At 45.6% G+C, this 16,508-nt stretch overlaps 2 protein-coding genes across 2 annotated transcripts; both read left to right on the top strand.

Annotated features, from left to right (window-relative positions):
• The first annotated feature begins 79 nt into the window (after window positions 1-79).
• LOC119152458 (caspase-8-like) lies at window positions 80-4,317 on the top strand. The gene is given in 7 exon segments (XM_037397773.1): window positions 80-397; window positions 1,000-1,072; window positions 1,075-1,110; window positions 2,122-2,335; window positions 2,337-2,609; window positions 3,372-3,502; window positions 4,155-4,317. Coding segments are annotated over 6 exon segments (711 nt in total). The 5' UTR covers window positions 80-397; window positions 1,000-1,017; the 3' UTR covers window positions 4,157-4,317.
• Window positions 4,318-9,312: 4,995 nt separating this feature from the next.
• On the top strand, window positions 9,313-15,212 carry LOC119152457 (caspase-8-like). Its single transcript, XM_037397772.1, has 8 exons — window positions 9,313-9,964; window positions 10,434-10,539; window positions 11,736-11,874; window positions 11,964-12,020; window positions 12,358-12,425; window positions 12,932-13,067; window positions 14,080-14,581; window positions 14,882-15,212. Exons 1-8 carry the CDS (start codon window positions 9,657-9,659, stop codon window positions 15,015-15,017), a joined length of 1,452 nt encoding a protein of 483 aa, XP_037253669.1. The 5' UTR covers window positions 9,313-9,656; the 3' UTR covers window positions 15,018-15,212.
• Window positions 15,213-16,508: the final 1,296 nt, after the last annotated feature.

Raw genomic sequence — 16,508 nt, 5'->3', positions numbered from 1 at the left:
CCTTTTCCACTTATGTATTCCATAGTGGAGGTGCTATTGGCTTGCCTGGGTGACAGCTCACATTCAGCCTTTTATCTGGATCTTGCCACCAGTGAAAGAGCAGAGAAGAAATGGAGCACAACTTCAATAACCAGCAGTCTGTGAAACTGGAACCCTGCTTAGCCCAGCTCCACAAAATGATGGTGTCTCAGTGATGTGGAAACCACCCTCTACCCCACTCTTGTACTGTTTTTCTGAGTGTTGAAACAGGCACAGTGGAGGATTTATCTTTTTAGTCCTAAAATGTTCTGTTTGTCTTCTCCCTCTTAGAAAATGATTCTAAGGAAAAATTCCACCACCCAGTATCTGCGTCTGTGCATGCAGCAGAACAAGGAGCAGAGGGGAGACACCACACCTGGTGAGAAATACCTCAAGATCCCCTTTAAAGTATTTCTCCAACTCCTGGAAGGGAGGAGCATAAACTCTTAAAGACAAGCAGGTGGAAGAGCTGAAAGGGAGGGGTTCTGGCTTTATATGTAGGCCTTGGAACAATGCCTGTTTCCAAAACAAGAGCAAACGTTGTTCCTTTGTGAGGACCTGGCAAGAAATGAAGGAGTACTTTTGTGTGAAGAAAACCAGTCTTAATGATAATGGAGTCGGGGACATTAAAGTCCTGGTCAGGATACTCCTGGACAGATGGAAAGGGAATCACAGAATCTACTACCTCATGCTCGGAGGGAATGTTTTTCCTCTGCACATGCAAATTTGCATTTCTGGATGCTCGCTTCCTCCCATGCTGAAATCATATCCTAACCACAGAGAGAGAGGAGGAGGGATTCAGGGAGACAAAGCAGATTCCTCTCCCCTGTAGCTAGCTTGTATACTTACACTTTTCTTTTCTGGTTTCTGGCCCTCATGCTTTTTTTTGTGCTTGGACATGAAGGACCAACAACCCGTGTATAGCATCTTTCTCTTTTGGATGCATGGCACTGCTTCTTATCAGCTTGTTTCTTTCTACAGGTTGTGGAATCATATAAAATGAAAAATAACCCCCATGGTTACTGTGTGATTCTTAACAACTACATTTTTAAAAATCATCAGAAGCCAGAGAAGGAACAGTGAAAGATGGAGGTAAGTACTTAATCCAATTATGGTTTGTTTTTTTCTCTGAAAAATTATCTAATCTTTCTGGTGAAGAAGAATCATGTCCACTTAAGCTTAGGTCTCTTATTCCCTTAAATTCTCTTTAATTCTCAATAAATGCTACTGCTTTATCATTTTCCTTAAAGCCTGTCTTTCTGCAAGAGTCACTTTTAAGATAAGCAAGAGTGTATCTTAAATAAAAATTAAAACCTGTTTCATGAAAGCACACATCACTGATCTTTTAACTTCATCCAGCCCGTCTGCTGGCTGCTTGCTTCCCAGCTACTCTCTCACCACCCACACAATTAAGCCAGCATTTGCAAAAAGTCAGCATAGCATTTGTTAGCGGGTTACCCTGCCTTCCTTCTTGCTGCATTGATCATTGTCACAGAATGATGGACCTACTTCATTTAAGAGTGGCAGAATTTGTCATTCTAAAAAAGGTACCTGCTTTAACTTGCTAAGTGATGTTCTTAAGCAGGGGTCCTCAGACTTTTATCCAGGGCGCCGGCGCGGATGCAGTGGCAGGCAGTCATCTGCGGCTGCTTGGTTCCCCGCCCCCAGCCCCCGGTGGGGGGGCACGGGGGGGTTCTGTAAATACCGGGGGGCCGGATTGAGGACCCTGGGGAGCCGTATCCAGCCCACGGGCCGTAGTTTGAGGACCCCTGCTCTTAAGCATCTGAGGTTACTATGCAACGCATAGTTAAAGCTTGCTTTAACACAGTAAGCTTCACTAATTTGTACCGATGAATCAGATAATCTGAAACCTGTTTTTGTTTTAGATAGCATGATGCTTAACCCAGTTGCGTTTAAAAAAAAGTGAAACTAGGCATTTGTGATTTGCTAATTACATTTGGCGGGCTATGAGTCAGTCAGGTGAGTTTATTGGTGGGATTTGAACACTTCTGATAGTATCTGATCTACCACACGGACTGATATTTTAGCATCTTCCTTGTCACTGTCTACGTTTAACCAAGTGCCTTCTGACTTCTTTTCCAGAGGCAGTGAAGAGGGTCTTCAAGTGGCTTCAGTTTGAGACAGTTGAGCACATGGATCTAGAAGCAAAGCAAATGTACGCAAAAGTTGAAGAATACAGCAAAAAAGATCATAGTAACATGGACTGTTTTGTTTGCTTCATTTTTTCCCATGGTGAAAAAGACAAAATAAAAGGTGTTGATCATCAGTTTGTAAATATTAGAGATTTAGTCTCCTGCCAGTGGATCAAATTGTCCGTCTCTTGCTGGCAAACCCAAGCTGTTTTTCATCCAGGCTTGCCAAGGCTCTGCAGGTCATCCAGCTGTCACAGTAAAAGAAGACTTTTCTAGCCATCTTGAGGTGGATGCTACCCCTATGATTTCCATTCCTGATCAGGCTGATATTCTCATTGGCATGGCTACAGTGGAAGACTACGAGTGCTACCGCTGTACAAAGACTGGCAGCATTTACGTTCAGTGCCTCTGTGACAAAATGGAGTTGCTGTGCCCACTGTAAGTACTATTTTAAATCCATGTACATTTGGAGTATTGCAGATACACATGCTTAAGCATGCTGTGCTTGAAACACGAGTGTTTTGCATTTGTGGTATATGATGCTTTTCACCTGGAGAACAGTGCAGATTCGACATTGTTATTCTACAGATGAACCAAAGTACAAGTGACTTTCCCTAGTTTTCCTGTGGCAGAACCAGGGTTGTAATGCTGGAACATTACATATAAACAAGTGTGTGTATGTGTGTGCATGCATTTGAACAGTTTTTTTGACTGGTAAATGGTTTTATTTTCCGGTGACACCTAATCAGAGGCCAATTTGTTGAGTGATTACACAGACAAAAATATCAGTGTTCTTTAGTCATAACTTGTATTGTTGCCTCCCTCCCATCTCCATCATAATCTTGATTCAGAAAACAGAATTTCTCTTCAGACATGACTTTTTCATGGTGTTGAGAAGAGGGTGTGGGGAATGCATAGGTTTAGTTCTGTTTCATCTTAGTGTGCTCTTCTGACTGTAACCAAAGCAGGGAACTGCATTTGCTGGTAAAGTGATGCTACATGGAGGTTTCGGTTTTTTCCACCAAACACAGTGAGTTCTGTGGTTGCACAACGGAGTATGCAATTTCAGTGACAGGCAGGGTGAGGGGAAGATACTAGCCTTCCCTGAGATACCACTTGATTGGAGCAAACAGATCAGCTTCTTGGCCTAGCTGCAAGTACCATGTATCTCAATGTAACTTTTCTTCATTTTTATTCAAGCCGCAAGGATCTCATAACAATCCTGACAGAAGTGAACAAGGAAGTGGGAGGAAGAGTGTTAAATGGATGGAAGCAGATGCCAAAGATAACATCAACCCTACGGAAGCAATTGATCTTCCAAATTTCACAATGTCAGTCAACTGAAAAGTAGAAAAATATACACTCAGTTAGGAATCGCATTTGGAATGGGCTTCCACAGGAAGAGAATTTGCAAGAGGAATTATCTGGAGCTGTGTAGTTAGCCTGGCTCCTCCAAGGGGCCATGGGACCTAAGTTGTCCCATTCCCGAGTTTAAACAGACTCCTGTCACCTGGATCTGTAGCAGTCTGGTAAGGCCGTGGAGGAGTACGGGTCTGGCTTTCTGCCCTGCAGAAGCAGTGGAGTCTGTTCAGTCTGGGTTTCAAGTGAGGAAGCACTTCCAAGTAGTATGATTTTTAAGAGTTTCTGGAAATACCAATGGAAGTTCCGTTTCTGTCCAAGTTGTTTTAAGTTCCTGGAATCTGAAGAAAAGAACAGATACATTGGGAATACTAGATCTCTTCACTGGGGGCATGTGTAAGATTGTAACAGATTTACCCAGAGGTGGGTCATTGGCTGTCTCTGGAAGCTGTATAATTTTTCATGGAAAATAACGTCCCTGTCCAGAAGGACAGAAAAAAAGATATTATTATGATAATATTTCCTCCAAATATTTGGCTTACTTTATTTTTTTAATTAACTTGGCTAAACAGCACTGCTGTTTAGGCTTTTAAATAGTAAGGGTTCTATTTGTGTTTTTCTCAGAGCTCTTAGGGGACAGCCTGTTTTGAATGGCTCTTGACTGCTGGAAGGAAGGTCCCACTTCATTAGACCCTCTGCTCTGAGATGCCTTCTCCTCCTGGCGACTGACTCTAGTTCCTGTGGACTCTTGTTTCTGTTGTAATAAACAGTCTTGGTTTTCATATTACCTTTGTGTTTGGTGTGTTTCTCTTTTAGCTGAGCTGGCTGAGGGGCAGTCAGCATGACGAGTGCTTTTACTTCAGTAGCAGAAGTTATTTTGCTCTCATTGAAATACTCAATGGCAGCCACCCTGAGGGGCAGCATATTGATATCCCTCCATTAGCAGCTGGACAGATGGGAGGAAAGAGTCAGGTGAAGTTCAGGACTTTCATGATAGTGGCAGCTGGTGTGTTGCATTAAAGAGGATGGAGTAATTTAGCAGAAAATACACACACACACCCGCCTTCCAACTCTCCTCACTGAGGTGGAGATTAGGTGTGGCTAGGTTTAAATTCTAAGCTATGTCCAATTTACCACTGTCAGTCCAGTCGCATTTAATATATATATATTACACTACCATGGGCCTGGATACACTGATAGCAGTTTGCACTGCCAGTCCAGCCGTGCTCATGAACTAGCATGGCCACACTCTAGGGTATGGTCACCTTCCATGAGAAACTGAGGACCAGCTCCTTAACAGGGCAGTTGTATTTGTGTAACAGATACACGGCTTTTGGATTGCCAGTGATAGTGACTGTCTGCAAAAAGGCATGTGCAAATAAAATGTTATAAAGTGTAATACATGTGGAAAAGTTACAAACAATGCAGCCTGGCTACAAATATTAAAAAGTAACTCTCTAGAGATATTTCTAAGTCTCCCAATGAAGCACTGGTTTCAGTCTCACCCAAGGCGTCCCGAGGGGGGGAGAAGCAAGGCTCCGCCCGCCGGCTGATCCCAGGAGTCTGTCTCGGTTGGCATTTTCCCTTCACTTGCTCTTGGTGGTGTCTTTCCCCACTTGTCCCCCTCATTCATCACTTTTATGCTTCTCTTTACTCTCAGGTGGAGCTTGAGTTACCTAGTCATACATCCTTTATTATCATTGGTGCAAAGTTCTCTCGCTTTCATTTAAAGGTAGAGTTCATTTTAAATTTACTGGGCATGCTCCCCGAGCGGGGGGATTCACTCTCTTCGGGGGGCCCATTTGAGTAGGAGGTCGCGATCCTCCCACTACCACAATTATTTTACCCTAGCATCCTTTAATTTTATCTCTTCAGCAGTTGTTTTCTTTTAGCAGTTAGCACATCCTTGTTAGAAGGTTCTGAAGTGCTGAGCGGGCCGAGTTCCCAACCTTCTCTCGCAGATAGTGAGGCTCTTGGTCTTCGCCACAGCTGTTGGCCCAGCACCAGCTATCTTCTCATATATTTTACAGCTGCTATGCTGCTTGTCGGCTGTATGGTACCATTGCATTCCCAGTCCTGCAGGGAGCACAGCAAGAGCCTGGCCGTGGTGTCTCCACTCTGCTCCACCCTCCACTGCTCCTCTAGGATAGCAGGTTGTGATGCCTTAGGGAACTGTGGTGATGTAGATTTCGTGCATGCCAACCGTCCTGAAGGCGATAGCTCTATTTTACCCCAAAACACTTTCTGTAATACTACACTCTGTTAGGACCCAATTTTTCTCTAATTCCCCCCCCCGCCCCCCCCCCCCCCCCCCCTCCCCAAGGTGATTTTCCCACATAGTGCCAGTGAGGCTGTTCCTACCTTGCATCCTTGGCAATGTGTAGATGGTGTGTGGGATTCTAACAGCTACATTCCTTTTGAGTTCATAATAAGATAAGGGATGGATTTGAGACACTTGTAAATTCTGCTTTTTTATTTGGTGTTTCTTTGAAATGCATGTCTCTCTATGAAGCAGGGGTTCTTTATTCAACCTACTTGTATCTTGAAGCAAAACATTTTTTTTTCCTAATTCTATACGTTGTGTTGGGAGTTGCATTTTTCTCCCCTCCCCCTTTTTCACCTTCCAGGTAAAGGGAGAATGCCCATTCGTTAGAATCACAGCTCTGTTCACACAGGTTTCATAAATAAAAATAGACGTTACAGCACTATGTAAACAAGAGTGCGTTTGTGCAGAAGCTACCAGAAGGTGTTACCAGGTGTGATACAGTTCTGTTGGTTAACCATTGAAGGAACTGTGGCAACAATTTATTCACATTTTTATGATGTTTTCATAAATGAGACCCCCGATATGAAGTTAGTAATTAGATTTGTGAATGTTGATTTATGATAAGGAAATAGAGCTTAAATGAAATAACTGCTTCCTGTGGGAGAAACTTGCTGGACGGTGGCAGCTGCTCCAATAGTGAAATTGTGAATCTACATTTCAGGTTTTTTCATATTCTCTGTGTCAGAGTTCAGTACTCTCAGAGGAAGCTTGCAGATATTCCACATGAAGGGGAACTGGATATCAAAATCACTTATTTGTTATATGTGTTGCTAGGTGGGATTTTGATTTAGTAGAGTGATACAGCAACATACTGAAATTACAACACAAGGGTAATGTAGCAACTGCAATATACAGCTGAATCACAATACAAACATGATTTCTCATTACCTGTCTGTGTGCGCACCATCATGACACTGAGCATCCCCAGTCATGATGGAATGTGTGGGTTGAAGCCAGCTCAAACCCATTGCTCTTTTCAGGGTTTAAATGTTTTATCAGTTATCCAGTTGTTACACTTTTAGCTGGGCTCAGCCTGTATGCACTCCCCCCATGTTGGTCGGCTAGCCAGGAAGACGTTATTCTTTGTTAATTGGGGTACCTGATGATTCAAAGGTACAGCTGTCTTCTGTAAAACTAAGGTTACCCTCTGGTCTCCCTGATGCTGAAGTAACTTGAGCTTTCCTTACAATATATTCTCCCTGAGACTGTTGGGTTTTTGCCCTCCTCTGAGCTGTCCTTCACTGTTGAGGTGTGTGGTCAGTCACACCCTGTCATTAAATCGGCACGGTATTTTGTTCCACCTGTTAAAATCAGGCCACCTCCATAGCTATCACGATTGCCTGTGGATGAAGACCTACTAGAAGCGAGAGAAAACGCCACCAAGATCCTCTAAAGGACTGGAAGAAGTAGCGGTACTGTGAGTTTGTGTGTGGCTCATGCAGCGGTCAAGGAAGGAGAAAATATCCTTTCAGTTTTATGGTTCTGAGCAAAGTATACCAACATGTACCTGCAGCAAGGTGGCTGGTGTGTTCTCGCATACCTTTGTGGCTCTCCCACAGAACCGAGAGGGAAGAAGGAAGGAGGATCTGCAGTTCTCTGACTCGGTTTTTCCTCTGTAGCCCAACTCAGAGAGTGGTGAGGGGTGATTGCCTTTCCTCTCTGAAGGCCTTCGGCTACAGGCGTTTGCCTGCCCTCCCTGTTCTTCAGCTCCTGGCTGGGAGGCCAAACACTTCAGCACAACAGTCCTGGCCCTCAATTCTGTGGTTTGTTTTCAGTGAGCAGAACAAATACCACCAGAAAGTGGAGTCAGAAGGTGAGTAGGAAAGTAAAGTTGGTGAGTCACAGTCCTGCAGGCTTAAGCTAAAAGCAGGCAAGATTAAAGTGCTGCTGTTTGAAAAGCAAAATGCTTAGAACAGTTGGGAGGATTGTTAGCCGCAGAGGTGGAAATGATATTACTCAGTGGCATGAACCCCTGCCTGGTCATTTGTATTTGTTTGTTTAGCATCCGTTCCCACAGAGCTGTGTACACCTGCTTTCCATGGGAAGTTTGTAATTCTCTCCACCGTAATGGTTTTAGGGTGACCTGTTAATGTGCTGCTCTTGGTTGGGGCGGGTTAGCGGTATGTGTGAGGAGCCTGCCTGTGTTCAGATTTCTGCCAGCTTCTCCCATTGTACAGGCTGCTATGAGTATGTGTTTTCTCACCACCTATATAAGGGTTCACTCTTAGTTGTCAAAGTGGTGCAAAATCTGGGCACTGTGGAGTTTTGATTAGTTGAACTGTTGCCTGTGTCTGTGATCTATAAGGTCTCCTGCAGGAAATCTTGAAGCCCAGGGAGAGTGGAAACAAAATACACACCGTTCAGGAGGTGAAGCTATGCGGCAGGGAGTCCAGAGTGAGATTTTTCTCAGGAGATGTTGGGTGTTCAGCCCTTGCTGGTTACCCTTTATATCCTGACCCCTAACTAACATGGGCACATTCTCCCTGAAATTATTCAGATCTGCCTCTCTTCAGCTAGAGATATGTAAAATTACGAGTGGAGAATGGCATGTTTGATCTGCAATGACTTCTGTGCAATGTGCTTAAAAAATATAGTTGACATCTTTGGGAATTCCCAGATACTAATTTCTGTGTGTCCTTGCTGTAATTGTGCCTTTGCTTGTCACACTCTCTGTTCTGTTGCTGACAACTGCAGGAGTTCCCGAGGACCCAGACGTGGCTGGCTCTCGTGGGTACCAACTGTAATACATTTCTAGCTGGGTGGAACATTGCTCTGGACATGTCTTCTGAGCTTGGCTTGAGTCTTTTTCATTGGTTTTGTATTCATGTAGCCCCTGTGTGTTTAGGCCTGATCGGTCCAGGCATACCAGTGCAGAGTGAAGGATCCGTATTTCATTCAATTTACTGGGAAGAGCTTATTTTAAACATGACTTGAGGGCACATTAGCTCATGGACCTTGAAAAAGGGACTTGTAGCGTTCAGATTATGTCTACCTTTAACCCAATTTGCCACACATGCAGTAATCTAATCTCTCATGTAGGGTTTTGAACACAGATAAGCCACTTCTGCGGTATCAACGTGAAGACTTCTGCCTGGTCGCTTGTCAAACTGGTTTTCACTGGTTTTTGGAGGGAAGGGACTCTGGTTTTAAACAGTGCCTAGCGAGAGCACTGTTCCTGTTTGGAGAGTACGGATGCTCTGAGGGCTGCTCTCCGGCCCAAGGTGAGCACTAAGGTGTTCAGCAGGGTGAAGTGCCAGCTGGTAGGATCCATTCCCCGCTCCCTCCAGCCGCCGTGGGTGCCACCTCTAGTGAGCTGCACCAGAAGGGGAGACCGGAGGCTGCTGCGGGCCGGCTCCTGCTGCCGGGGGGCCTGGGGGGGCGGTGCTGCCGCACGGCCTGCCAGCAGCCGGAGGGCGAGCCAGCGGGCTTGTGAGCTTCTTGCTGTTTGCATTAAAATGGCGACGACGTGTGAGTGCCTTTAAGGTAGATGAAGGGGACTGCCGGAAAAGCCCGGGCGGGGGGAGGCCTTTGGCCCTGCACTAGCAGGTTGGGCGTTCCCGGGAACGGACCCAAGAGTCGGCAGTGCCTCACAGCCGCGAGCGGGGGGGCCCTAAAATGCGCCCGCGAGATGCGCCGTTTTTCAGTCGTGCTCCCGGTTTTTGGCTGGGCTTCCGTCTCGCTCAGGCGGCGCTGCAGCAAGCGCTGCAGCTGCCGGGGCCCAGGCGCCGCCTCCCGCCCGCCCAGCGCGACGGGGAACCCCCCATCCTGGCCTGGCCGCGGGCCGGCCGCGCCGCGGGGCCATGGAGCTGCAGCGGCGGCGGCTGCTGGCGGTCAGCGAGGAGCTGGGTGAGGCCGAGCTGGCGGCTCTGAAGTTCCTCAGCCTGGAGCACATCCCCATGAGGAAGCTGGAAGCCATCCGGGAGCCCAAAGCCTTCTTCGAAGTGCTGCAGGAGAAAGACATGATGGAGGCGGGGAACCTGTCCTTCCTGAAGGAGCTGCTCTACCGGATCAATCGGATTGACCTCCTGGGTGTCCACCTGGACTCCAGCCGAGCGGAGATGGAGAGGGAGCTTCAGATCCCGGGCAGGGCACGGGTGTCGGCCTACAGGTGAGCGGCGGGCGGGCGGCCCGGGCCCCCGCGCTCTGCGGCCGGCTGTCTGGGCGCCGGGCCGCGGCTTGGAAGCGCGCAGGCAGCCTCCAGGGGGCTCGGGCTCGGGCACGGGCCGAGCTGGAGTTTCGGCCCGGCGGGAGGGAGGAAGCTGAGGCCGTGCCTTGCCGAACTGAGGAGCCCCGAAGGCCTCGGGGCCCCTCACGGTCAACCTTCGTTCTCAACTCCGGAGAGTCTCGGCATGGTTTTAATTTTAGGAAACCTTGAGATACTTCTAACTGCAGTGGAAAATGGTTTCACTTCAGGCTGTCTTGGGACTAATGGCCCCCCATTTAAAAGGAAAAGAAAGGGGATATGTGCGGGAGGGACGGGCCACGACACGATCTGACAGAGGAGGTGTTCAGTAGTGTGGCGTTAAGTTGTGCTGAGGGAGGCGCGCTGAAACAGCATCCTGCACTTCTCTTACTAGGTACCTGCTCTTCCAGCTATCAGAAGACATCACTGAAAATGAACTGAAGTCTTTCAAGTTTCTTTTGGGGAACGAATTGCCAAAATGCAGGCTAAACCCGAAGACTGTAAGAATTTATTTAACCCCCCCCCCCTTTTTTTTTTTTTAACGACTATTATAGTCTATAGGGGCATTTGGGTTGCATTTGGGAATGTTTGGCGTTTGGGAATGAGTGTCACTCTTCTTATGGTGTCATTCATTTTTTGGTGAAAATACTATAAGGAAAAGGGTGCACCTGGAAAGGGGCATTCCGGTGCATGTGGGACTTGCCTGTGCTAGTGTTATCCGTAGGTTTTGCAGCAGTGTCACAGCCCAGAGAGCATGGGCCAGCCCCACACCAGGTGCAGAGGCCTTCATGTGCAAGCACTGTATAGGACTTGGGGGACTCAGTGGTTCTGATCAGTGGAAGACTGATGAGCACATTTACTCATCTTGCCCAGCTGTTTTTCTTTTGACTGCTTTCTAAGCCATTATCAAACACAGAAAGTCGCCCACTGTGGCTATTAGTTTGTGCTTTTGTTCTTTTCATTTCCAAACTCAGAGAATACAGATCTAAGCAGCACATCCTTATCCAGGCCAAGGTCCAAGAGCTTGGAGTTTACAAAGTCTTGCGGGAGATCCAGCTGCTCTTCAGCTATCTGCTGGGTGCTTTGTTCTGTCTAATGAAAACTCTTGTAGCGTTTTCTCTCTTTTCTTACAGGAGAGACTGTGACCATCTAGTGGTAGCTATTCTAATAAATCCTTGGGGTGACCACTGCGCTCAGCCACTCAGTCATGGGCTCCTGTCCCTTGAGTCCCCTTTTGCCTCAGAGAAATCTCTATACCGTATTTGCACACTTATACCCATTTTCACCATCGCTCAAGATGGTTGCTCCAGTGATTCTTGTGTTTCAGTTAAGTGTGAAAGATAGCCACTGGAAGTCAAATGAATGAAAGCAATCATTAAAAATGACATTATATATTCCTGTATGATCACCTCTAGATCTCTTGGATTAGATCTTACTAGGTCTCAGCATCTTTGAGCTGCAGAAGGGAAACGAGTGTGTTTCGAGAACTGACAGTACTTGCAGGTTTTGTTGAACTAGGTTTAATTGGCTCAGCTGAGGTCTCAACTGAGCAACCAGTCAGCTGCGCTGACTCTGACGGTCGCATGTGCTGTCAGCACATTAAAGCTTAGGCGTATGCACACATGCTGCAGTTTCCCTCCCGGTCGCAGCACGGAGGTGCCCTAAGAGCAAACTACCTTTCTTTCTGATTACCCAGACAATGCTCGACATTTTCACCGAGATGGAGAAGAAAGGGCTATTGGGAGAAGAAAACCTAAGTATCCTGAAGAGTCTCTGTGCAGAAATTAACATCGTCCTGTTGAAGAGAATTGAAGAGTATGAATTAAACGTATTTGGTAAACCAAACCAAACAAGCCTCTTTCCCGTAGTAACTCTTGTAGTGGCACATAGGTATCATACAGGACTAATAATGAATGCTTTTCAGGTGAAGAAGAGATGCTTATCACAGAGGAACAGAGGGGTAGCACAGGAGGCCCCAAAGGTAATTGAAACACTGCGGGGGGGAAAAAATATTTGGATTTTTCACTCTTCACCTTTTGGACTCTCCACACCACTTGCATCTCACTTCTTTACACAGCACTTCTCTATAAAAGTGATCAAGTATTCAGTTACTTACTAACTGATCACAATACATTTTGCTCCCTTCTGGTTATTTGGTGGTTTATAGCTAACAGGAATAGCTGTTCAACCACAATTCAGTGTTTTCAGAGAACAGTTCTAACCCCAGGGGGTGCTTGTGGAGATGGAGAATAAGAACAGAGGTGCTCTGCTTTCTCTAGTGCTACATTCTGTATTTAAATCTTTTTGTCTGTATTCAGCCCATGCCAGATGGCTGGCGCCATCTGTGGCACCCGATTCTCCTGGCAGCTGGAATGAATCTTCCCAGGTAAGTCGGTTTGTTTATTAGAAACATCATCATTTTGTCTTAGAAGGGATCATCCTCTGTGAGGTGAACAGTTATTTATAAGCCCAACTGTTAAAAGCACTGTCTAGAAGAAGAAAAATTTGCCACTGTAACATCCTTTATTCTGAAGTTAAGTCACAGGCAGCAGCTGCTGCAATGTTAAAACTTCAGAAACGTTTGCAAGGGTAGCAAGATAGGCCAATTTTTATTATACCAGGAAATACACAGTTGGCACCATGGCTGGGTGTGGAGAAGTTGCTGAACGCAACACGGTGTGGATCTGGGGTGGGGTGCTGTTGTGCTGTGCACGGATTCCCAAAGGCAGTGGGGCAGTGCATTGCCAGGCCCTGGGAGCAAAGCTGTGTAGGGAGAGCTGCCTAAGGAGAAAGCCAGCTCCCTCATTATCCTGCTGTGCCACTTGCAAAGGCTGAGAAGCACCTGGAGGAGACTGCAGGAGAAAAGAAACCAATAGTGTTTCTTTTCAACAGCTTGAAGCTTACAAAATGACTAGCCGACCCCGTGGAGTGTGCTTGATCCTGAATAATCACGATTTTTCAAAAGCCAGGGAAGCACTGCCAGAACCCAAAACCATGAAGGATCGGAATGGGACAGATGTGGATGCAGGTACAGTGAACATTAAAGACGAGTTTGCATCTCTTCAAAAACAGAAAACTCATTTCTTTTTCTGTACTAAAGGTCTGAATTTCAAACTTCCCTTTCTAGGGTACTTTTGTTGTAGTGGGTGAGTAGGCTCTGTTTCCTGTGTTGACAATCTCTAATCAACTGATCAGGTTCTTACTGATTAGAACAATTCACTAGCATTCTGCTGTTTTACTGAGTTTACTGCAACCTTAAGCAGCAACCTCAGTCTGGACTTCACAAGCTAGGCTAGCTTTATATCAGCCTTATGCATACTACTTGTAAAATATGCAGAATCAGAAATAGATTTTCTACTGAACCGGAACAGGGTGTTAGTTGTTTAACATCCAACTTAAAAAAAAAAAATTTAAAAAAAAGGGTGGGGTGAGGGTGGGTCAGGGAGGACACTGGAATTTAGGGACTCTGTTACCTTGCTATTCAGGGTCCCTGATTTTAGCAGGCTGTCCTACAGCAGGAGCAGCATAGCTCCTTGCAGGTTCTAGGGTCTGTGAAATGCCTGTATTTACATTATCTATGCCAAGAGATAAAATCCGATAACGGACCTTCCTTGATTTAATCGAACAACTTAATTCAAGATTCAGTGCAAGGTTTCCTTCCCTTCCTCTGTGGGTACTACCCAAATGGGTAGTGCCCCCTCTCCTCTTGGGTAAAGCAACCGCACTGTTCAACACCTTTGTGAGATGAAGGGACTAGCTGTGAAGTGGGTGGGGGAAAGAAATACAGTTCTCTTAAGAGAGGCAATACCAAACAGCAAGATTGCAAGGAAGCCTATTAATGAGAGCGAAGGGAACTCAGCAGAGATACCATTAGTGATTAGACTACTAGATTATTTTCAGAGCAGGAATGTAACTATCTGGATAGTGGCATAGCAGGATTTGAAAAGAATAAGATCGTTTAGAAATGCAATTTGCAATTGCAGAGTCCGCAACTTTCATATAATGAAATGGCTCCAATTCCTCTTCTGTTTACTTCCCAGCGGCTCTGAGAAGAGTCTTTAGCAAGCTTCAGTTCACAATAGCGGAACATAGAGACCTCACCGCAGAGGAAATCCGTAAGACTGTGAACATCTACCAGCGCGAAGACCACAAGGACAAAGACTGTTTTGTTTGCTGTATCCTGTCTCATGGGAAAAGAGGCATTATATATGGCGTTGATGGGCAGGAAGTACCTATCCAGGAACTGACCACTTCTTTCACTGGGCAGAATTGCCACTCACTCGCAGGAAAACCAAAAGTTTTTTTTGTTCAGGCCTGCCAAGGTGATGCTTGCCAGAAAGGTGTAACCATTGAAACAGATTCTGGAGAGCAAGATTGTTCTGTAGAAACAAATGCAAGATTTCAACTTGACTGCATCCCTGCAGAGGCAGACTTCCTCCTGGGCATGGCTACCCTGCAAGATTATGTTTCCTACAGAAGCCCAAGGCAGGGGACCTGGTACATACAGGCATTGTGCCAGCACTTGGAGTACAGCTGTCCTCGGTAACTTTGATTCCATAAGCTGCTTTTTGGCAACGCCTGTATTTTCCTTCTGAATGACAGGAGTTTGATTTGGGTGCAGAGGTAGATGATATGCAGTGAGACTGCTTGCTCAGAATGAAAACATTAGTGTGGGACAGAGCAACACCATGCAGATTGTTCAGAGCACCTTTGCTAACTACTTTGAAGCCTGTTCCAAACAGGAGCCATTAGCACTGAGTGTAGATCAAGATACATGAGAATATGGTAATTTTTCTGATGTTAACTGCCTCCCTAATACAAAACATGTGTGTGTTTTCACAGAGGAGAAGATATTCTCACCATCCTGACAGCAGTGAATCGAGAGGTGAGCAGAAAGAGTTGCAAGCCGAATGCAGAGAAGCAGATGCCACAGCCCAGTTTCACACTGAGGAAAAAGCTCATCTTTCCTGTCAACTAAATGGAGGGAACCTGCATGGCAGAGGGAGCTGCAGCAGTCTGGAACTGGCTGGTATCAGCTAAGAAATTGGGAAGATGTAACAGACATTTGGTGTCTGCTCTTGCCACAAGAGCAAACATTTTTATCGAAAATAGAGCTGAGGAGCAAAAGCCTTAAGAAATCTGTGTTAATGTGTGTGACACTTTATACTTGAAAGCATCTCTGAACTGGTCTCCAATTTGTGGTTTGCTAGCTAAAATACGCTCTGTTTCCTCTATCAGCAGTACTGCATTGCAGTTGCTTTAGTAAGGTATTGTTCCAGTGCAGATTTAAAAGACCACTGTTAACAAAGCCTTGTGTATTTAATGCCCAACTAACTTTTGCAAAGTAAAGACAGGGGGGATGCCACAAATTTTATAGGATATAATCAGCTCACATCAGTATGGTTTGTAGTAACAGATGTCCCCATCACTTAAAACTATTCATTTTTAGCATCTTGGTACACCTCAAGGAAAAGACAAGCACTTGTCCTCTGTTGCCCTCAGCAGAATGTGGCTGCAACTTGCATTTCAGAGTATCCTTTACACAGGATAGTCTTAATGAAAATCAGTTGCTCAGGTACTGCTTCGTGATTGAAGATGTCCAGTTGCTGTGTGGAATCAGACTCCACAATCTTACCAGATTGTAAAGTAGGTATGTTTTTTCAGCGCTGGGCAGCAGCAGGGGTAGTCCCACCAAAGCCATGCATGCCAGGGGCAACAACTTGGCTCAATTTATATAATCAAATGTTGCACATACATAAGATTTCCAAATACACCTATACATATTCATAACCTCGCCCTGCTTCATATTAAAATTCGTTCCAAGAAGTAATTTCCATAAGTCCCTCCCAACTGCGCTTGCGTAGTGCCTGGTGGTGGTGGTTGGGTTGGGGGTCCTGGGGATGAAGGCTTGGTAGTCTCCCTCACTATGAACTTTTTACTTTCTCTCTTCATGCAGACTCAGTTGTTCCTTGGTCTTGTTCCAAACTATAGAGTTGGTTTTAGCTAGTTCTCATCACAAACTGTCCTTCAGGAGGAGCTGTAGACTCCTTGCTTCAGTTAATTTACACAATAGTTAGTAAAACAAAGCATTATTTATCAACAACAATCTAGGTAATCGTTAAGCAATTAGACCTACTAAAACTTATTTAACACCTTCCCTCACGGTTACCCTGTGTTCACTTACTTTGCTGATGTTTGAGACTTGAGTCTCAGTTCTAAGCACAGTAAAAGAAGTCATCACTAGGTAGGTACCCAGCTCCTTAAAAACGTTTTTCTATGGCCCTCTGTGATGAGTGTGCACACAGAAGGGGGTGTTTTAAGGAGCCCTGAGTAGAAACTAAAGCTTTGTTAGTTTCTCTGGTTTGTTTTGAATGAGGTGCTCGCTCTGTTACATCCTTGTTATGGCTTTCAGCATAGGTGATTATTTAACTAAACAGACAGATCTTTACTGGAATGATTTTAACAGCCC

The sequence above is a fragment of the Falco rusticolus genome, chromosome 8, assembly GCF_015220075.1.
Source record: "Falco rusticolus isolate bFalRus1 chromosome 8, bFalRus1.pri, whole genome shotgun sequence".
Taxonomy (NCBI): Eukaryota; Metazoa; Chordata; class Aves; order Falconiformes; family Falconidae; genus Falco; species Falco rusticolus.
This window is presented reverse-complemented; position numbering and strand designations above follow the sequence as displayed.